The 23285-nt window shown below is 36.5% G+C and overlaps 1 protein-coding gene across 3 annotated transcripts in view; it reads right to left on the bottom strand.

Annotated features, from left to right (window-relative positions):
- The window catches only part of LYST (lysosomal trafficking regulator), an 82972-nt gene that overhangs the window by 21228 nt on the left and 38459 nt on the right, over positions 1 to 23285 (bottom strand). For all 3 annotated transcript variants that reach the window (XM_040551118.1, XM_040551119.1, XM_040551120.1), the window contains exons 16-33: positions 22398 to 22588; positions 20687 to 20932; positions 18927 to 19100; positions 17835 to 17984; positions 17047 to 17184; positions 16117 to 16315; positions 14411 to 14542; positions 10871 to 11501; positions 10220 to 10397; positions 9293 to 9462; positions 8049 to 8279; positions 6928 to 7094; positions 6290 to 6442; positions 4675 to 4866; positions 3895 to 4073; positions 2535 to 2741; positions 1057 to 1233; positions 503 to 579 (exon numbers count right to left, since the gene is read on the bottom strand). In XM_040551118.1, coding sequence (XP_040407052.1) covers positions 503 to 579; positions 1057 to 1233; positions 2535 to 2741; positions 3895 to 4073; positions 4675 to 4866; positions 6290 to 6442; positions 6928 to 7094; positions 8049 to 8279; positions 9293 to 9462; positions 10220 to 10397; positions 10871 to 11501; positions 14411 to 14542; positions 16117 to 16315; positions 17047 to 17184; positions 17835 to 17984; positions 18927 to 19100; positions 20687 to 20932; positions 22398 to 22588 — 3592 coding nt within the window. The remainder of the gene's footprint in view (positions 1 to 502; positions 580 to 1056; positions 1234 to 2534; positions 2742 to 3894; positions 4074 to 4674; positions 4867 to 6289; positions 6443 to 6927; positions 7095 to 8048; positions 8280 to 9292; positions 9463 to 10219; positions 10398 to 10870; positions 11502 to 14410; positions 14543 to 16116; positions 16316 to 17046; positions 17185 to 17834; positions 17985 to 18926; positions 19101 to 20686; positions 20933 to 22397; positions 22589 to 23285) is intronic.

Raw genomic sequence — 23285 nt, forward strand, 5'->3', positions numbered from 1 at the left:
CCTTCATTAAAGCACACTGTGTGCATCTCAGCTGACTTTATGGTATGGCCTGGAATGTACCTGGAAAGAACCTCTTAGTCTACTACAAGCTATTTCAATTTGTGTTACATCAAGCACCAGACTGCAGAGCTCATAAAAGTAATTCACAGATACTTGCTGAATATTATATTGTATTCACTGAAGATGAGGGTTAGTTGCAAGGAAGTTATGTTTAAAATATCACAGCAAGAGGCAAGCTGATTGGACACATACAATGGCTGTAAAACTGGGGGTAGAATTCCAAATATGCAAAAAAGTACGTACTCTCAAGATTATACAACCTACCCAAATGCATATACCCACAATCAAGCTGTTTATGTAATAGTAATATAGCTGAAAGCTCCTATCCACGTTAATTTCAAAAATCCCACACATTTAATAATTACAGAGGTAATGGCAATGGTGTTGCCGAGCAGACAGCATTCTAAGGAAGCTCTTGCAGCCCCTTCAAGAAACTACTTACTTTTGTCGATTATTAGCCATTGTTTTCTCCCAGGCAGCTTTGTTGACACCTTCTTCCATCTCATACTTCTTCTGATCCTGAACAGAAGTTTTATGTTATTTCTCCAAGCTCAGAAAAAAAGGAAGCAGATGCTAAAGTATATGCCCCCAAAAAAGGGAAGACTGGTAGAAAAATCACTGTCCTGATACCTTCCCACCATTTAAAACCAAGTCTTCACTTGAGCTGTCATTTTAATATAAAACTACATCTAAATTTATTTTTTGCAGAAAACCAGAAAAATTCATTTTTCTCCAGGCAAGGAAGTACTAGTAACTTATTGTGAGCTCTCACTTTTGCTTTAAGTAATATGCTTAACCAAGTATCATTAAAATGAGCTTGCTGTGAAGTGTGAGCATGTTACAGAAATATTCATAACTCAGACAATGTCAACGAACATAAGCCATGCTCAAAGCAAACAAAACCACTGTCTTCATTAAAACTCCATCCTCATATATTAAATAGATAGCTGTCTTAAGTATAACTAGTTTTTGAAGTAAAGTTTTTTATTCACAAACCTCTTTCAAAGCTTTTATTAGATCTGGTTTGGGTCGTGTGCTCAGAGGAATGCATTTATAGCCACAACATTTTAAAGTATTCACAAAGTCTCCTGCTGCTAGTTGTTGTTCTTTGGTCATTTCATCATTGTGATTGTGCATTAACTCACATAAATATAGCACTAATTTAGGTCCATGCTAAAAGACAAAAAGAAAGAAGGGAGGGTGAGAGCAGAGGTATGGTCATTCTTAATTGTAAAATACAACACTGAACTTTTTTCTTCCTCCAACTATATTCCCTCTTCTGGTAAGCCTGGACAGGTTTCTTCTTCGTTTTCCTGTAATTTAAAGCTTTGATGTCCAAAGACAAACTGTTATAGAACTGGAAAGCACATGCTGAATGTAATCCTCCACATTATAGTTTCCCCCCAGCATCTTGTGACTTTTCAAATGGCTTACATGAGAGGTAAGTTGCTTTTTCAAATACTCTTGCAATCTCATCTACGCTTCAGGAAATATGTGCCAGTGGCTCCTAATTTTACCTTGTTTGATTAGCCAAATTAGAATAGACAAATAATGAAGTTAAGCAGACAGAGGCAATAAACACACTCCACAAGACACACCAGAAGCCACTGTTACCATATGAACTACTACTGGTCAAAGTGTTGATTTAATTCAATAATGTTCATATGATAATAAGTAAGCATCATAGGTTCATTCAATAAGTACTTTCTCTCCTTAGCATACAGAGACTCAAACTGTGGCACATCTTATTTCATTTATCCCATGCTTGCAGCTCCTAAAGATCTCAAACGGAAACGCTCCCGTCCAATTACAACTCCTAAAAAATGCTTTCTCTCAAACTTGCAGTACACACACAACCTGTTAGGGGGCATAATCAAAAATGTTTTTTCCTGATAAACCCAGAAATGCAGGGAGAAGCTGTTACAATAACACAGAGTACATAATTCCACTTTAAGAGTAAAGGCTAAAGAAAAATAGTGCTTTGCTTAAAGAACAGCAGTGCTTTGATTGATGACTGACGACCTCTTAAACTATAGTGGCAATCAGTTCTTACAAGTTTCAGAAAGTCTACAGTTAGAGTTCCAAGGCAAGGATAATCCCTCATTATCCTACTTTTTCAGGGCACATCAACTTCAAGCATCTTCAGTCAAATCCTTCATGTTAAAAATAGTATCACCTTTTGTTTTGGCATTGCACAGGAGATGTGATGTTTGATGCGCTACACAGTTAACATAGCCCATAATCAGAAATAACCACACTTTGCCTCTTACGAGGCAAATCTATCTACCCTCAGGACAATATAGTAATTGCAGAGATGCATGCAAGCATTTTATATGATGTGACTGTCATTATGCCACGTGTCACTAAAATAGCAGTGAACAACTTCAGCCACACGGTTCTAGATAACTGTACAATTTAAACCAGAAATGCGAACCCAAGTTCCACAGGCTTTTCTCAAACACTCTTGAGCTTACTTGCAAAGTTGGGCTAAGACAGTCACGCATAATCTCTTGATGGTTCACTTCATGGAGCAACTCCAAAGCCTGCTTTCTTTCTTGTAGTGGTCTTGCTGGAGACAAGATGTGCACAAGAAGCCTCCCAAGTTGTGTACGGAAAGCGTCCTTACATGACAAGAGGATTCTCTTCCACTGCTGCTTGGGTGCGTTCATTCTGCTGGTACCCTAAGTAAAGGGACATTATTATTTTACTTATTTTTTTAAGTCTTCTCAATGAGATAGGGCTTCCTTTTACCAGATTTCTTTACATTGCAAAACAAACTTACTGTTAAAAGCAATGTAAAAGCAATAAATGACTTCTCCACCAAAAACGGTGTTTAAACTTATTTTACTGAATTCTTATTTATTAACAAGCACTCTACTAAAAATAAAAGGATTTCCTTTTCTAGTAAGGTAATTATTTTCCCTTGATCTGCCAATATCAGCGATGCAGCTCCTAGCTAAACTGGATGCTCAGTTAGAAAGACTATACAACAATCTAGAAGATTAACATCATAACAGAAGGTTTAAAAATCAAAGGAGTTTTGTTTAATACATAGCTCTCATGTTAATCACTAGTTTCAGAATAATGGATTACTTCATACAAGGTTAGAAACTGGGCATTTGATTGAGGAGCTGGAGCTCAAAGGAATCAGTAGTCTTTGAAAAATTCTACAAGTAAGACATGATGGGAAGACCCCACAAACTTGATTTTCCAGAATTAGGGAGAAAATTAGCTTGAGCTACTTTTTATAAAGATGACTTCAGAGAAATAAAGATGCAAGAAGCAGCAAGTTAGTTTTTCCAATATAGTCATTTCAAATTACTCAAGTGAAAGCTAGTCATCTTGGAAACACTGACAGGCTAACAACTGTATGATAGAAAAGAAACTCTGACCTTTAGCAATAATTAAAAAGGTTTGCCACCCTAGTTACATCACCAGTATTATTTACATTTATATTATATATAAATCACTCAAATTCTCCTTTTTATGCATCATCTGTGGATACATAGCAGACCTCCTTTTATAGCGTCCAGAAACGTACCTCAAGATTTAAGGGGAAAAACAAAGTTGTCGGCTACACAGAAATCTATTCAACCTTTGCATACTCGTTCAAGAATCAGAATTTTGCCAAGTGTTATGGTTAAATCAGGACAGATGCATTTATTATTTCACAACTTCAGAGTAACTGGGAAGCTGAACAGTTTTTAACAATGCGTCAGCTGAAGTGAGAGGCAGCAAGCTTTTATGCCTAAAGCTTTCTGTCCATAAAAGTTCCTACTAAATGAACCTTATGAAATATGCTCTAATGGGGAAAACATCTAATTAGTAACTTACAAGGGATAGTTTGATTCCTTCCACCAACATTTTGAACATGTCTTTCAGAAAAGGATTTGTTCCGTTAGGCAGTTCTTGCTGGTTTTCTTCCTCAGGAACTTCCAGCTGAGATGCTGAAAGTCTGCTTTGACTTGTGGTTTCTGTTATACCCAGTACATCAAGGCACTCTTCAGTAGACGCTTAAATTTTAAAAGGCACAAATAGGTCAGTACCATCTCAACCAAGCTAATCCCATGTTCCTTCAAGTGGCATTAAATCAAATATCGTCTTTACCCCATTGTTTTAAGTATCAACCTGTACTCTTTCTTTCAATTCCCTTAGGTACCAGTTCATTCGGCATTTACAGTTAATCATGGAGCAGTTCAACTCTTTGTCCCACTTGCTAAACTCTTGCTTCTGGGGAATTTTAACTAACCCTCAAAGTCATCATGTCTTGCTAACAAATTTAGCCGTTTCATAGAAACACGCAAACTGATGAATTTTAAAAGAGAAACCAAGAGCTCCCTTTGTCAGACTTAGGTCTTCAGGTCGTAATTCAGGCAGCTTAGATGAACTGATGTAGAACTACAATAGCTAGTTCAGTTCATTCAAATACTCAGATTTGATTGTCAGTTACGTAATACTGACAGACAAATTACTGAGAGTTTGATGTTTTTATAGTTAACTCCATTAAGCCAATATCAACAGCATTACATTCTTTAACACAAACTCTCCAAAAGCAAGTATTGATTTTTCATACAGCACTGCGCTGGCAAAACAGAAATACACAAAAAATCGTACCTAAATAAATGAGTCTGTTAACAGCTAGGACAGTTAGCCTCTGTAATCTTTGTACAAATTCAGTCTCGGTGGCTTGGATAGGATGCTCTTGACTCATTCTTCGTTGCATCATCATGTTGAACTCCTCACTTGCTACTGAACGCATTTTCATCAGCAGAGCATCAGACTGAGCGAGTGAAAATTTTCTGGAACCTTGAAGCAGAGAAACATTAATAGCATCCTACTAAAACACAGGATTCATCATTCAATTACTGCTTTTATCCAAAGATTTTGCATTATTTCAGTAAATCAAGCATTTGAAATATGCTAATATTAAAGGGAAAAAGTGTCATTTGAGTGTTTGCCACTTTCTTTTAAGACGTTTTATATTTAAAACCATACAAAATTCAAGAAACGGCACCATAAAATGAGTTAGTCTCAAGATCAGGTTTATTGTGCAACTTTTGTATTCTTGTGCAAAGTAAAAAGTCACTCATTCCATTTTCACTGTGCAATCATGATTAAGGGTTGCAATAGTTTTTAATATGGTATTACTCACTTTTAATATCAGAAGCTAACTACCAACACAACTGAGGAGTCACTATATTAACAGCATATAAACAAATGCATTTTGTACCACACAAGAACTATTTCTATCTTACCAGAATACTACTTGGAAAAACAATTCTTGAAATGAACTGCTGAGCATTGATCGTACTTGATTCTTTTAGAAATAACTACAACCACACACATACCCTTGGTGCCTTACTAGATTCACTCACAAATATTTTCACTGTATTTACTGGACTGATGGAGAGGAGTCTCATAGGCTGACCATATTACAAAAAAGGTTTCCATAGAAAATATGGAATAAAAGATTTTTTTTAAACAACTGAAATACATCAGGTTTTTAAATTGTATCTTCTACAAGTCTTAAACGCAGCTTCATTTAAATGCAACATACAAATTAAAGTTCCAGCCAGAAGACTCCAAAAGCTTTAAAGAATGATTCACAAACCATCCAATACAGAGACAGTATTATTGTTAAACATAGAACTGTACAAATGTTTTACGAAAATTTCCATGGTAGAATCCAGCTCCCTCACATTCCCAACTGAATTTGCAGTGCCAGATGTTACTTCAGGATAATCACTAATTAAAAGCTGTGCAACAGTGCAATCCCCACATTGTAGCTGCATTCAAGTTAGAAGCACTTTTTTTTGGTATTTCATTACTACTGTGAAGTTAGGTACTATGAATTACCTTAAAAATGTTTTTACTACACAACTTTTCAATTGATATTCTCTTCCAAAGGCGGCAGTACCTGCCTTTAGAGACTAATGAGAAAGTGAACTGAAGTTTCAACTTCATACCCCCATTCTCCCCTTGTAATACAAAACCAAGTTTAAAATAGGTATGTTACACTGTTCTAAAGTATGTATTAATATATAAAGCCAATAAATCATTATGTATTTTAGAGCAGTGTAATCTATACCCATTTTGAACTTGTGTTTTCATAGAAAAAGCAAAACAACAGGTCTCATTTGTAGTATCACTAAAATTAGAGATCAAAAGTAGATATTTCATTAGTAGCACAGAGACAAGAGTACAAGTATATTACACTTTTGCTCCTCACCAGCAATGCCTTTACGCTTTTGAAACATTGCACGATGTGGTGCAGATAGGGATGGGACTGATCCAGCCTGCTCCTGAGCATCTTGGTTTGCTGTAGTTTTTATTAATTCAATAGCTGCTTGAAGAACTCTTAACTGCAGAGCAACTGCCATATCTACAGAAAGGGGCATATAAAGACCAAATGACATGATTTGCTTACAAGTCTTCAAGAATTTTTTCCAGATGTTTGTTAGAAGTAAAAGAAAAAGTGTCAGAGGTAAAATTCTTGATTCCAAGAAGTCACATTGAAAGTCATCTTATCGTTATACAACTGCATATGATACTGAAGTGAGTTCTTCTCACAGAGAAGCCATAGAATTTAATTACTAAAAAATAAGCTCAATGAAACTTTACAGAAGGTTTCTATTTAAACATCCCGACTGAATTTTTATGGTCATTGTTCATTCATATCAGCAGTACACAATTCTTTACCACAAGACAGGCTTCCGAGGAAGAGTAGTACTTTGAGAACCACTTAAAAGAAGAAAGATTCATCACCAAAAAATGTCCCTTCACCCTCAACTGGAATAGTAAAAGATCAGCGGGGAATGGATGTACTTCTCCAGTCCTGTGACCCCCAAAAATAAGCAAATAACTTACTTCGCATTCTTCTATTTTTACTGTTTTGAAGATGACCCAGCAGCACAATGAGGTCTTCAATAACACGAAAATATTGCGAACCCGAGGAGCTGCAGGCATGAATTGCAACTGCTACCAGCAACTGTTGTATGTCGCATGCAAGCAACTTGTAGTCATTCAGGGGAATGCTGCAAAGTTGTAAATCAGAAACATGACAATTCTAGCAGATATAACCTGTAAGACGACCCATTACTATTGCTCTTGCTACTTCTGCCAGCCATACCTGCTATATTGTATTTCATATGAAATTATTACTTCTGAAGGTATTACTGCTATAGGCCATAAAATTGTAGTCTAAGACTTTTTTCAGCCTTAACTTTTGCAAATTGAATGCGTGGAAAATCTTTGAGATAGTGTAACATTAGGATTGTAGAGAAGTTTTACTGGAAAAGTAATTTTTTTTAAATGAGATTTATAAGTTAAAGAACAGTTCTGAACCCTAAATTTCTCAAAAGGGTGTCTCAAGAAATTCAGTTCAATCTCCTTCTGTAACCATGCTGAATTAAAACTATTGGATGATACAGCAAATCTGGTTACTTCTTCAGCATATGAACTAATGAAATAAAGGCGCAAAAACCCCACCTCTCCTTCCTTTACTGTATAAAATTTCTTCAGTAAGTACAGAATATTTATAATTAAATCATTTGAGCTACTCAGAATCTCAAATATTGAAAACAGGCAGCACAGGAGGGACGCTTCTGCAGTTCTGACATTGTCAATAGATACGGTAGAATGCTACCATCTCCTGGGCCTTTATCTTACTTTCGGGAGAGTTGTATTAGGACAAACATCTGAAGTGCACACAGTATGACAAACTTGCATTTTGAAATGTCTTTTCACCTGAAAATTTACGGTAATCAAAGGATACTTTACAACCAGTGTATTCTATTGTTTAAACTAAGTATCTAAACACTAACTTTCATTTGGAGGTATAGTTAAAAGCTGAAGACTTCAAAAGCAGTTTATTTTGTACATGTTCACTACACATTTAAAAAAATTAAATAAGGATACTATATACTTCAGTTTTTGCTGCTCTAAAGGTTGTGTCTGGGTTATTTCATAGCAACAGATAAAGTACTCACTTTGTTTCCAGTCCATTAAGAGCAGCCAGTGTATTACACAACACATACAGCAAACCATTATCAAGCAGCAGGTCTGCAACTTTTGAGCAGGAATTTATAATTTGCAGCAGGAGACAGAAGCAGTTATGCAGCAGAACATTATCGTACAAAGAGTTCTCTATTAGACCCAGGACAGGAATGACACACCATTTTTGAAAAAGTCCAACATTCTTGACGTCTTCCAGATCAAATCTGTTGAAATAAATACAAGTCAGTCTAACATCTTTACATAGCAACCTAGTATATGCAGCTATTATAATTAATAATATATTATTAATGCTGGAATACCAGTCTACACTAGCACTTTGGCAAAGATGTAAATACCAATTTCTTACATTTCATTGCAGTACCACAGAAAACAAGAGCAAAATAAAACACTTCGTAAGGAAACAGTATCTAAAAGCATATGTAGTACTTCACCTTCCTACAAATGATCTTTTATGATGAAATTTAACAGGAACATTTTTGGAGTGAAGACCATGCCAACACGCAGAAGCCATTTGGTTACAAATCCCGCAAAGAAGGCAACTGGAAAGGAGCTTTTTTGAAGATTTATGCACTGCTTGCTGACTGTACTTGGATGCGTGTCCTCCCTGTACAATCATTAAGTAGTCAAACTAATTCTAAAATATATAAATTGCTTAGAAAGTCTGCTTGAAGGTAATCTGTTCCTGCCAATATGGGGTAGCTCATCAGTTCAAGTAAATAGCACTACTGTCACATTAGCCCTAAAGAAAAACAGGGATTTACAACCAGCACCAATCCAAGGAAACAACCAGCATCAAGCTTTTCCTTAATCACTTACTAAAGTCCAGTAGCAGCAGCCTAGTGATCACTGTTTAAAATTCCCAAGGATAGAAATCAGAGTTTCACATAGGATCAGAGAAGAATAGGATGAGTTAAACTGACTACAGTAAATTCAAAGTGCAAAGGCCTTCGAGGTCCTCTGAAGTGCTGAAGGTTTAGAACATCCCAGTTGACAGCACCCATGAGATGAAGTTGTTTATCAACAGCTTTAAGTGGTTTAATGCACTTGAAAAATGTTAAAGCAGCAGCAAAACATGTAAAATATTTCAAGAACTTTGCTTTATGGAAGGAAGAAAATAGTACTTAGGAAGCTATTACATCTTTGCCTTCAGCAAGAAACTGCACTACTTTTAGTTCAAATGTTAAGTTACAGGATACAAAAGCAAAGCATTACTTACTCTTCATCCAAGCCAACGGAGCGGCCAAAGAGCATTTCCAAAAAGCACTCTACAACTTCCTGAGTCCCCTGGTGAAGGTAGAGCTGGTTAGCAAGCAAGGAGAAGCCACGATTCTTTAGGAATTTCTCCTTCTGCTCCCTCCTTGCTCTGTTGAAATATGCATCCAACAACTAAAAATAAATACATAATTACAATATAAGATGTAAATATTTAACAACTTGCCTAAAGTTAGTTCTTGCCTACAATTTAAACAGTTTGAAATCAATTATTTTTAAAATTCCAGATTAAAAACTAATTGTTTTTACATTGCAACTCTGGTCTAAACTGCCTTGCTACACTTATCACAGCTGAATTTATTTATTTTTTAAACTCCAAAGACTATTCTAGGTTCCTAGTCAAGTTCAAGGGAGATAAAGTCACATATATAACAGGTACAGAACCACAGAATGGTTTAGGTTGAAGCAACATCAAAGATCTAGTTCAACCCCCACACGCACTGCCCCTACCATAGGCAGGGACACCTCCCACTAGACCAGGTTGCTCAAAGCTTCTTCCAGCCTGACTTTGAACATTTCCACAGTTTCTCCGGGCTACCTGTTCTAGTCTCTCACCACCCTTATCATAAAAAGATTTATTCCTCTGTATCTAGTCTAAATCTACAGATACATTCAAACTTGGCGTATTAAGCCTTCCATCCTAGTGTGTAAGCTCTCTGGCTTAGATCACAAACTATATTTATCTGTTGAAAGATTCTTTTGGCTTGGTGGTGTTTTGTTTTAAACCATGGGGGTGGAAACAGATTTTAAAATTCAGAAGTCCACAAAAATGAAGAAATTGTTAGTATTTTTTATTTTGCTTTCATGTTTCTGACAAAATAAGCTAACAACTAGCTGACTTCTTAGTTGAACACATTTTATATTGGCCTACTTTAATGACGCCTTGCTGTATGAGAGGAGATGGGTGGTTCACAAGAACTACGAGATAATCAGGTTGGATAAGTTTGTCCATCACATCTTCCAGCATGACATCTGGTAATATTAGGAGAACTCCACGCAAGAGGTCATATAATCCACAACAGACAAGCACAATACAGTCTTCTGTACATCTGAACACAAAGAAATGCATTTTACCTCAGTTTGTCTACAACAGGAAACCTTAAGAAATGCGTAACTGCTGGTTACTATTCGGGTGGACAGAGTGGGGGGGATTTGGCAAATGTTTAACGAATAGTTCTATTACCACTCTTTACTGATATCTACTTTTGACAATAAATAACAAGAGTGTAATGTGACCAGAATGCCTACATAGGTTTTTGGGGAGCTACCATAATGAGTTCACACTTCTACTGTAGGTAGTATAAAAATCCCCAATGTTAAGAGTTTTCTATGTAAATGTCAAATTTGAAACAGTATAATTCTGTAGACTACTAAGAGCTTAATGAATTGGTTTATTACAGCCACTAAAAACATTCCCTTAATTTTTCAGACTTATTTATGTAGGATAGTAATCAAGAACATTGTGAAATTAAAGACTTCCCTGATATACTGAGCTACTGTTGATTTATTTTTATCTTCTTACCTCTCATCAGAGCTTTCATATGTTTTTCGGGTATTCTCATTAGATGAGGAAAAAGCAAGACTCTCCCATTCTTCAGGAAGTACATTCTTGTCAGCAAAGCTTGGCCAGCGAGCAATGGCTGATGACCCTCCATGAACAGAAAATGCTAAGCCCAACCCTGCAAAATTACTCTGACTCTTCTGAAGTGAAGTCAGTCCTCTCAGATGATCTGGACGACGCAGCAATGGCTCACCTGCAGCACCACCTTCATTACATTTCAGGTCCACATCTGCTTCTTTACTCTCAAATACATTTTCAGATAACTCCTCTTCTTTTGGAATGTCTTCAAATGTTTCAGCAGATGTTAACTCTGAGTCACAAACTGTTTTTGCAGACTCACAACTGCTAAGGAAGTCTTCTTGTACTCTTTTTATGTTTTCAGAATGTCTTACAAAACCAGTTTTACCCTGAAGATCAATGTAGTCACGCTTGCCAATATTCTGCAGGTCATCAATGCTCCTTCCCAATCTTTCAATTAGTCTTTTTTGATGTACTTGAGGTGACGAAGTAGGAGATGCTGGTAAGCTTTTGCATAGCCTTTTAGGTACTTGATAACTTATCTCGTCCTGTACAGTAGCTGTGGAAATGTTTCCTAGAGAAATAAGGGTATCTTTAGCTTCGTTTATTGCACTTAAAACAGGCTTTTCCCTCACTGTTACATTCCACGTGCAAATACAGCAATGTCCAAACTAGTCTTATGCAGCAAAATTGATTTAAAAACCGGCATAGCTCAGATTTGGCCAAGTGATCAAGTAGAGATACTAAGCTATTATGCATCCAAAAACTTGGCAAGTGTCCTGGTTTCAGTTAGGACAGAGTTAATTTTCCTCCTAGTAGCTGGCAGGGTGCTATGTTTTGGATTAGAATGAGAAGAGCGCTGATAACACGCTGATGTTTTAATTGTTGTAGAGCAGTGCTTACACCAAGCCAAGGACTTTTCAGCCTCTCTCTGTCCTGCTAGCGAGCAGGCTAGGGATACAGCAGGAGCTGGGAGGGGACAGACCCAGGACAGCTGACCCAAACTGGCCAAAGGGGTATTCCATACCATCTGACGTCATGCTGAACAATATATAGGGGTGGCTAGCCGGGGTGGAGGGGGGGCCGGCTGCTCGGGAATAGGCTGGGCATCGGTCAACGGGTGGTGAGCAATTGCATTGTGCATCACTTATTTCGTACACATTATTACTATTAATGCTATTATTATTATTATTGTTGTTGTTATTCTTTTCCCTGTCTTAATAAACTGTCTATCTCAACTCACAGACTTCACTTTCCTGTTTCTCTCCCCCATCCCGGAGAGGGAGGGGGGAGGGTGAGCGAACAGCTGTGTGGTGTTTGGCTGCCAGCCGGGCTAAACCACAACAGCAAGTCATGGATAAATCTGAAAGATGCATGAACTGCAAAATAGTTTTTGCATGTAAGCGAAAGTTCCCCAGATTTACATTCTGATCCTCTCAACCAACCCTCAGTAGGAATTTATTCGGAATCACAGAACCACTGAGGGTGGAAAGCACCTCCTGGAAACTGCTAGTCCAACCTCTTCTGTTCGAAGCAAATTCAAAGCATAGGTTGCTCTATCTCTTTTGTAAGAGGCCCAATCTACCAACATGTTTCAGTGGATACTAGCAAACTGCTCACCTACTAGTTTTAACCTTTTTGCACTAAGGCATTACGTGTACTTCTGATCTGTAATGAATTACTGAATGTTTTATTTAGCATAGTAGTCTGCTTCTAAGGGCACATTTTAGCCTGAAGCAGTCCTACTTCCATAGCACATTACAGATGTCACCCATAATATTTTCAAGAGGGAAAGCAGTAAGTATGCCAGCCTGGTAGAGGATGGCTGCTGGTAGTTTAGGAAAAGGAGACTGAGTTGGAAATATTTTGAAAACTATGCACTAGTTAGTACTAGGGCAATAGTTTAGACTAGTACTGATGCAATGACAACGCATCAGAACATTTTTGTGAATCATATATAACAGAACATATGAGTACATATACACATGCATACACAAATACACTCAGCTAGACTGAGCTGCCCTGTACATAATAGAAAGGATCCACATAGCTGCAGTCTTATAGCCAAGCTTACACACATTTGCAGATACTGTATACAACTGCAAACCCACAAGTATGTATGTCTTGTCTAACAAGAATGCCATTTGAAATATTTTATCTAAACTTAAAATAAATTCATAATCACAACAAACACCTACTTTCACAAAAATTTATGATGAGCATTCCTCTGGCACACATGAATAGTCTTCATTCAAGTACGACAGTTTGGTACTATTGATATGAAAAAGTACTGTTTAGAAGAATAAGATTTCGTATATCATCTAAATATGGGAGAATGACCAACTCTATACACAACTCTGTGGTCTGCTCTTCATATCACTGCCTTCAGTAAAAGATTTAAACTAAGTTTTTGAACACTGAGTTGAAATACTATTTGATTTCCTAAGCAAAGCACCAACAAGACGCCAATTGTACAAGTATTAAGTTGGTTTATACTGAGTATAGCTAACTCATACACAATCTGAAATATACTGCAGTTAAATCCAAGATCAGAGTCATCTTCCATTCCTGTTTTGTATATACTGACAAACTTGCTTAGACCATGCATTTTTATTTGGAAGATATTTCTTATTGTTGAAGAGTTTAAAGGCTTAAGCGTAAGTTACATGTTTTATCTTTCATTTCACAGGTGGTTTGTCAATTGTACATGCAAATCTGTGTGAAGTGTGATTAAGAAATTATCCACTAAGGCTGAAAATACCACACTGGGACAACAACCTAACTGACAAGTTACCAGTGTAAACTAGTAAACTTACACTACTTCAACATCTATAGTAGATTTTCTACAGTAGATTTCCACTACTTCAACATCTGTAGTAAAGGAAATCAAAACTGATTAAAGCAGCAATTTTCACAGCCCTTGACTGGCTTAGCATGCTATATAATGAGACTGTTTCAATAAAGCTATTCACTCTTAATTTATATAAAGCATGTAAAGAACAAGTTATACCTTGGTTCTCATCTTCTCTCACGTAGGGACAGTATATATACCTGCAGTATAACTAAATGCCAATATTTTAATACTAAATTTAGATGAGATTAAAAATTATGCACAATTAAAGCACCAGCCTAATACTTTCCACACAGTCAAGATAGATGCCTATAGCTTACTATTTTAACTATTGCCTAGTTAAGGCATTCTCATATTTATCTAGCAAGCCTGTATAACAAAAGAATTTGTTTAGCTGTCCCACTTCACTGCCTGAGCTATCAGCATAGCAATTTTTCTCAACCTGAGAAAAAAGAGCAGTTGAGGCAGCCTGTTGCATTCAATTCAATTCTTACTATGCTGTTCATACACCAGCCTCTGAGGGGTGATGGTGGCAGTAGGGTCTTAGTAAGAAAAACGCGGGAAAGTAACACTTTAAAGCACTCTACAAAGAACTGTCAACGTCCTTGTGTGTTATTCCAGCACTGATTTACCTTCCAGTGGTAAAGCTGCAAAACCAGTTGGAGTTGTAACCACAAATGCTGAACTGTCTACCGACTTCCCACCACTGCTGGAATTTCTCAGGTACATAAGGGATTCAACTTTCTCCTGAAAAATTTGGCCATCTAGAATGAAAAGGGGAGTAGTTACATAAAAGCTTAGTAAGTTCACATTCTTGATATACTAAAATTCATATTCAGGTTACATTTAAGTTGATCACTACAGGCTAGTGACAAATGCTTGACTCACTAGCATCTGAGGAAAAAATTTGAGAACAGCTTTTGTTGTTTATTTTAGTAATGTATCTTCAAATTTTACTTCGGAACACTGAAAATATTAAGCTGTTCTAGAGTAATTATCTTTAAAGATGGTCCTTACATGCATACAGCTAGTAATAAAAAACATGGACTTTTTGCCATGTCAAGACAGATGACTGCTCAGGTTCATCTAATAAAGCTCTAAGTATTAAAAAAACGGATTCTACTTTTACTCAATTTACATCTATTTATTTTACAGGATAGATAAGAAATACAACCATACTGTCTTTGGACAGACACCAGTTACTAAAACTGGATGTGCACCTGCATCAGAAGAAAAATTTTCTAACTGGTCAAATTTTCAATCTTTGCATAGTTTACAGCTGAAGTCATACAATGCTAATGTTAATCTTGTTATTATGTTGCTAAATGCCAAAACATTTAACAAGCAGCAATGATTACATAGAAGTGGCAGGAAAACGCTTCTTAATTGTAATTTACATCTGGAAACAGCTTGGTTGCAGTTTTCATTGACTTAAGTTTATAATTTACATGGAAAATTCTACAAACATTATAGGACTCTTGTGGTATGATGCTATGTTCTGTTCATCTCCCTAGATGAACTTTCTGTAAAAAGTTTTATTTACATTGGAATTCCTGATAGATTCTCAGAAACAACCAGTTAGTTTTTTTTTTTTTTTTAATGAGATAGCCTTTCATAACAAATTTGCATTGTAGGCCTACTGACAGCTGCTTCAGATCAGCTTCATCTGAGTTCTAGTTTTAAGTGTTTACATGCAGCAGCAATAATTGAAATCCTGTGAGGTACACTAATAAATGGAATTGGGCAACCTTCATTATTTTTTAAACCTGTAGTGCAGAATTACTTTTAGTTAACTTGGTATCTGTAATATAAAAGCAAATACACACTATGAAACACTCCAGCTAAACTTTTTCACTAGAACCCCAATTACCTAAATAATGATGTTGTCTTTCTTGGAAAGAGATGCTCAACATGAATGCATCATTGGTGTGTTATAGTTCTCTGAGCCCAAGCTTCTGATGCTGCAAAAGCATATATATCTAGGACTTATCAAATTTGCATGCATTCATAGGTATCGTGTCTCTACAGGCAACTGTTATGTATTACATCTAGCAGCATCAAACTTTCAAGAAAGTTAAAGACAAACACCAGGGCCATTATCTGTAGCCCTAGACAGAAGAAAGCTCTCCTAGCAAACCAAGCAAAGTCTAACTAGAATGTCTTTCAATACAGTGAAATACTTTAAGTCAGTAATTTTGTCAATAAAGTTACGATATAGCAACCAAAAAAAGATATTTAGAGGGCAGTAGTCTATAACAGTGATACATATATTTATATACACACACACCTCAGTAGAATTTTATCTTAATTTCCATTTCTAGTTAAACGCAATATCTACCTATGTGCAGTGAAAAGTAGAAGTTGGTAGGATTGTGACAAACATATGTATTAGTAGGAGGGTGAACGGCTAAGAGGAAATTGAAGACCAGTGTCAGCAATTCCAGGTCTGGGGGAGATCCAAGCACTTCTTCAATTATTTTCACAAATGACCTACAAACCTCCCGAGGCAGGGATGCAAGGTGCCCTTCTTTATGCTCCTAGAAAGAAAGAGCAGTACAACTAAGTTATTTGCATTTTTAATTTGAGAGTTTAACTATCATGCTATACCAAGAGAACAAACAGGTATGAAGGCAGTTAGAGAGACACTTATTTCAGATCTAATTGCCTTCAGATTGAGGAAAAAAATCTTAACTCATTAAAAAGTCTGCAGAGATTTCAGTAAGATTTTGGTCATCACTAACTAGGGACATGCTTCTGAAAATACAGTAAGACAGTTCGTGTCACGTTTACTTTGTGTGATTTCCAAGAAGGTTATTACTAAAGCATAAAGGTACTAGTTTCTAAGGACAGAGAGGCAGGTGGTAACATTCTCGTATGACCCAGATATATTTATCAGTAATGAGGACTTGATTATAATGATAAAACTAGTGAGATGCACCTTAGGTCTGCACAAAAGGTTCACAATTCGTTTCAGCTCCTCCTCATGCATGGATTTTACAAGTAAGCTAGTGTCTAGGCTTTTGACTAGTAGCAAATGGCTAAAACCACTTGTTCCTTCTGTCCATCAGTAAAAACAGCATCATGCTCTCATTAGGGAACTGTATCAGTTTACAGCAACAGTACCTGTTGTAGAGGATGAAAGCGGTCTGGAAGCACTGAGGACAGTCTACTGCGTTAATTTTTTCCTATAACATGCAGTTCCATATTTTTTCATTAAGTAAAACTGAGTACTTGCCAAGCACAAAATAGGATTTCAAACTGGAATTACCTGCAGAACCTGGCAAGTTAACAGGAAGTGATGTACCACTTGAGCTTTCAACAGCTGTTTAATGTTAAACATCTGTTGGTGGTGGTTAGCTCTGATAAGGATTTCTAGAGCTGCTAACAGAGTTTCCCAAACACCTTGCTGAAAAACAAACAGAACAGGAACATAGCTTAAAATCTATTGCTGAATCTATCCTGAGAATAAAAACAACTAACAGATAAGGAACATAGTCAAATTAACTTAGTTTTACAGCTGTGAAAAAGATTAAATGATTGCAAACAGTCAGGTCAGAAGCAGAAACCATCAGAAAAGTTATGCTCATTACAAACTAAGAGTTTGCAATTAATCCCATTCTAGTGATTAAAGCTACGAAAAAAGATACGTCTTAAAATAAAGGATACACAAAATGTGTTTTAGGTAACATCAGATGGTTATTTTCAAGTTCGTTTGTTTTTTTAATTCCAGGGGGAAGCAGAAGGTTTTCCTCAGTCATACCAAGTTTCTCTTGGAAACTTGTTGGAATGGATGAAAAACAATCCATTCAACTAACAAGTAATTTACATACACTATGTCTGTAGATTTTAATACACTAAGGCAGCCTGCAACATTGATACTGGGTTGATACTGGGAGCTAGAAGCTACTACCAGCTATTTAAAGAAAAATAAGGACCATTAATTTTTAGATGTCGGTAATTACTAAAGTTTCCTAACCGGAGAGATTCATTTCAGAGGTCATAACACTTGTTAAATTTGGCTTTCAGACTTAATCTTTCCAAAAAGAAAGTAGTTACCTTTGCTTTAGACCATATCTTCCAGTCAAGCAGTAGCTTTTCTAACAATTGAACATCTTGGATAACTGCTGTAGAACCTGTGTCAAGCATGAATTGCCCATTCTCATTTATATACAGAATCTCACCACTGCAGCATCCTTCAAGGAGAGTCTTAAAGAAGCAGAGAAGGGAATTTAGAATAACCACAAAACAGAACAGTTGTCCTATCAGATTTATCAAAAACCTTTAAAGACGTATCAACCTTGTGGCAGGGAAGGCACAAATCTACCTGGCCAACTTGCAAAATAATTTGAGTTTAGTAACCTCACTGGATGCGTTTTAGATTCTCATAACACTAGTACACAATTTTTGAAAAATATCAGGTGTTTTGAGTACAAAATAGACATTTTTGAAGGACACTTTTGATCGCCTTGATCAGGACTTTTCAAGTGAAGCTTCATGACTTGAAAATTACAGTCACACCTAAGCTCTTAAATTGCAGTAAGCTCAGCCTGTATTTTATTCAAAGAATTTTGTCCTCCAAGAGACACCAGTCTGAGACTGACTGTTCTTCTCCCCATATATACATCAAAATACTTCTACCAGGTGTTCTCATGATCACTGTACAACTAGATTTCTCATTAAAAGCAAACTTCTCAAAGAGTTATTGCCAAGATGCTTCAGATAACCAGCAGTTCATTTATTTAAAGATGCACTAGCACACTTCTTGCCACTTATCCATCTTACAGCATGATGGTACAAATAGAACAAGGTTAATTCACTGCACAGAAGTTTCTCTACCTGGCAACTATATCTAAAAACAAAAATAGAATCCAACTTGCTGTTAATTGCTTAGGAGTTAAAGCTTACTTGAAAGTCTTTGCCCTCTGAGCATTTTTCCCATCCCCTTTGAAATCAGGATCTTTCAACACTTCCTTTTTCTCCGCTCACCCATCAGTAGTTTCTAGTTCAAGACAAAACAATCCTGGACTGAACTGGCTCCAAATCACTGTTCTACTTTTGCACAGACAGCTTCAGATGTAGAATTAAAGTCACGGAGAAGTTTTAAATTTGTGCTAGCATTAACAGCATCAGGTTTAAAGAATGCTCTACCTTCAGCATGCAAAATCCAACAATGCATTTTGGTTTGATCAACACTCGATGAATCATGGAATAACCATTACAATTTTTCATCTCCTGTATTCTCTGTTGATTGTATTTTGTTAAAGACAGTATAAGTTGCAGTGCTAAAGCTTGAGTGTCTTCACAGCTGCTGATCTCTACAACCTGAAAAAGGAAGTTTAACAGAACACTTTACATGAGAAACATTTAGAAAAAAAGCCTTAGAAATGATTTGTGGTAGTCTTAAACCATAACTTCTGGATTAAAGACTGTCAGATGACATACATAACCATTTTTGAATATGTATGCATATTCAGTGAGGAAGCTGCAGGCCCTGCCATGAGGCCTCCCCTCAGCCTGCTCTGCTCTGGGCTGAACAAACCAAGGGACCTCAGCTGCTCCTCATACATCTTGCCCTCTAGACCTTTCACCATCTTCATAGCCCTCCTCTGGATGCTCTCATCGTTCTGCCTTTTATTTTTGAATTTGCTTAAGCTTTTAATTTAAGGTTCCTGGTGGCACAGACTACTCCAGCATGTGATTGGAAGTGTCTAGATACAAGTTTTATTTAGTCCATAAAGAGACAATTTGATAGATGAAGACAGACCATCCTCCACTGTTCACCTCTAAGAATTCTTGCAGCCCAAGAAGAATTTTTTTTTTTAAAACCGAAAACGTAGAAGGAAATCTCACATGAACGTAATTTCAATTCCTACAGGTGTTCTTGCTGTGTAGCAGTTCATGCTGCTGCACTTAGTTATACAAATGTATGCTAGTATTTCCAATCATTTCTAGATTGGAAATAGCATTTCCCATCTATTGTTTGCTTTACTAATGCAAATAAGGGTCTATAGCAGGATCTGCAGCATGTACTGGGCACAAAGATGTATTACATAGTGAAATCTGAGGAGAAAATCCTTATTTGTGGTACTATGTTAAAATTTAGCAGGCAGTATCTCCATAACTAAGTCTCAACACCTGTCTCTAGTTTAACATGCACTGGTTAATCTCCATGTGTACTTTTTAGAAAACTGTTTCCACAGACGCATACAAAACACATTTTAGGTCTGCATTAGTATCCTGAGTGAACTAACACTTCAGAGACTCCTAGCATGGATATTTGGCTTTCCACATACAGGCCCTAGTAAAGCAGCAATTAAGTTAAGCTTCATAGCCTTAGTATTTTGGAAATTAAGATTTCTTGGACAGGTTAAGCCTTGAACATGGCTAATGGCTAAAATACTTCCTTTCAAAAAAAAGCTCTCAATTTATTAGATAAAAGGTCTGCACACTATGTAGTTATACACATCTTCACACTTGCATTATGAATATCCCATGTTTCACGTGTTAGAGATGCAATACATTTAAGGACCTTTAAAAATATTAATCAATACTCAGACTTTAAAATTAGAAACCAAAAAAATATGGCCAGCTCTACAATACTCCTAAAAATAAGTTATTTTGACATTTAGAAGCCCCATCTGTAAATCAGAACGCATCTTGTACGTACCAGCTGTATTATAAAAAGCATTACATAATTCAATTAAGCTTCCTGTTTAAAACAACCTTATGATGCACTCTTAGAACAGATTCCTTCCACAAATTTCCTTTAAAACGAAAAAATTATCACATGCAGACTTGTAATTAACATGAATTAGGTGGCTGGAATATGTTACTTGCTACCCAAGATCAAAGGAAAACTTTATACAGGAAAACATATGCATGCATTTCCCCTCCTCCAGCTCCCTTACCCTAGCAAAGAGGAAAACAAATGCACCAGTTCCTCCAATTTCATGTAGTATACCCTGGAGAGTTTTATATTCAACAGGCTGAAGTGTTTTCAGGTGATGAGAATCCAATACATTGCTCTGAACTTCTTTTAAACTGAAGGGTCTCTGAGAAGGAACGGTCTTCACTTGACCTTTCAGTCTAATAACAGGTTCATATATGGTATACTGACCAGGACAGCACGTGGTATAAACAACAGCAAGACTTTCCTAAAATGAGAGGTTTATTAGCCAAAAATGTAAGATAGTTGAACCAATTTAATTAAAAGAACGTATAGACACCTAACAGCAAGTAGCAGCAACTTAAGCAATTCACTTCTGCTTTACCATTAGTATGCACTAAGTTTTGTACAAACACTCATGTACTAAAATGCAACAGAACTCCTAAATTTTAGGAAATCTTTGTGATAGTGTTTTCTTAACTTCCTTGGCTGTAGCTAAAAAACATACACCAAGGATCAGCTTCCTGTTATCACCTGAAAAATAACCACAACTATTTTGCAAAAAAGGTAACAAATTTGAATGAAAACAAACATACCGAAATATTAGGAAGGGCAACAAATTTGCCTAAAAGTGGAAGAATGACCAAGTCCAAAATAGAAAGTAACTCCTATTTTTCAAAATATCTCCAAAACATTTAGTTTTAAGTCAGTTCTTCAATCAACTTTACCATTAGTAAAAGGGTGTCAATAGAAGATTTATACATAATTTATACATAAGGCTACAGAAGTTGTTTTTACTGATGAAAAGACTATACCAAAAAAATCAAAGCTCCTATCAGAAGTAACCAACTCATTTTCACAGAAAATGAAAATTGACTGTGTCTATTTATTTCAAATAGAGGCTAAAATAGAGTAATTACATTTAAGGCATTTGTTCTACACAAAAGTACAGGGATGAATTTTTCACTTGAATATATAGCTTTACTCTGGTTACTCAGTGTAGTACCAGTTAGTTTACCAATTGGCACTGATGTTTACATGGACTACATCCAGAAAGATCCTTTGCCTAAAGCTACAGAGTTGCTGTAGAACTATATCAGAAAATTCCCTCTAGTGGGAACAATTCATACAACAGGAGTTACCTGCACGAAGACAATTTTCCAAATGTAATAGAATTCTCCAAATGTAATATGAATCAAATTTTTATTCTTTTTCTAACATAACTAATATTTACAACTGCATGCATGAGGGAAGACGTCAGGGAAGACGAAAAAAACTAAGATCTGCTAAGCTGGAAGATGACCATTCAGTCAGGCTTTCAGCTCTCAACACCACAGAAGAATTGGGATGAAGTTTTTTGCTTCCTGTTGAAGCCATACATCCTATCTTCCCTGTTTTAATGCTAAAAAGTTAACTAAGCTAAGCTGTTCTTCGCTACCTCTATGCTAATGAGGTGAACAGCTATCCATTAATCCTAGGACAGGTACTTAAAACACCTCTAGAGGTGCCTGCTTCTCAGACAGACAAAATATACATCAAGATGAACTCTAGACAGGGTATACGGTGCAACTCCCACTGAAATAAGTGGAAAGACCCCTGCAGTAATGTTAATGAGAACTGGATCTGCTCCTGCCAGCTTTTAGGAAGTAAAGCATTTTAGGAGGCAGCAGAAAGTTTCCCAGGTTTTTAATCAGTTCTAGGAGATTAGGAACCATTTTTAAGTAGAACCTTACAATTAAAGGTCCAACATCCACTTCCTTTTTTGCCATGAAGAGCTCCTTAATTTGTTCACATTGTAGAATATCTTTACTTATGTACTTAGAGCATTCAGTCAACGTTTTGCCATATTTACAAGGCATTACAGACGTGAAGTCTGGTCCACACGTGTATAAGTAAAATGCTTCCTCTGGTCCAATCTTTGCACCTAAAACACAAAAAGGACATTAACTTCTAAGTATATATTAGAGCAAAGTTTATACCTTGACTAGTAGGCTTAAGAAGAAAGGCTCTCTTTGCAGGACATGCTGATCAGAAACAACCAGTGAAATCCAGCGCTAACTACTGTAAACCAGTGACTTCTGCCACATCATAGGCCTGATTATTCAGTTCTGTTGTCTTAATTTAATACAGACAGTTTTCCTGATTTGTTTTCAGTTGCCTTTGGCACTTAATTAATCAATTACACTGCTTTTTTTTAAACTGAAGAGTCATCTATTCAAGCCTACTCAGTTCTCAAAGAATAGCACGATTGCAGATAGTAATAACATGCTACAACACCATGGAGAGTTGATTAGAGTGAATCAAGGATCCAATAATAATAGTTCACTACAACCAACAGGTAGAAAAAAGTATAGAAAATGAAAGGTCAAATGACATTGTCTAGAAAGTGAAGGAAGGTTATCCCTCAAGTCACCTGTTTGTGAGAACGCATCTTCAAATGAAGCATCTCTTATCAGTTGCTTAAGACTGCAGAAGGACTGAAGTCTATGATGTTTGGGTACATGACAGCTGGATTGCTGTATATCCATTGCCCTCTGGATACACCAATTATACTGGCTGTAGCCAACTCAGACCATAGAGATTCACCAGGTGGAGCTTACATTTACAACAAGCATCTTACT

This window comes from Cygnus olor, chromosome 3, assembly GCF_009769625.2.
Source record: "Cygnus olor isolate bCygOlo1 chromosome 3, bCygOlo1.pri.v2, whole genome shotgun sequence".
NCBI classification, from domain to species: Eukaryota; Metazoa; Chordata; class Aves; order Anseriformes; family Anatidae; genus Cygnus; species Cygnus olor.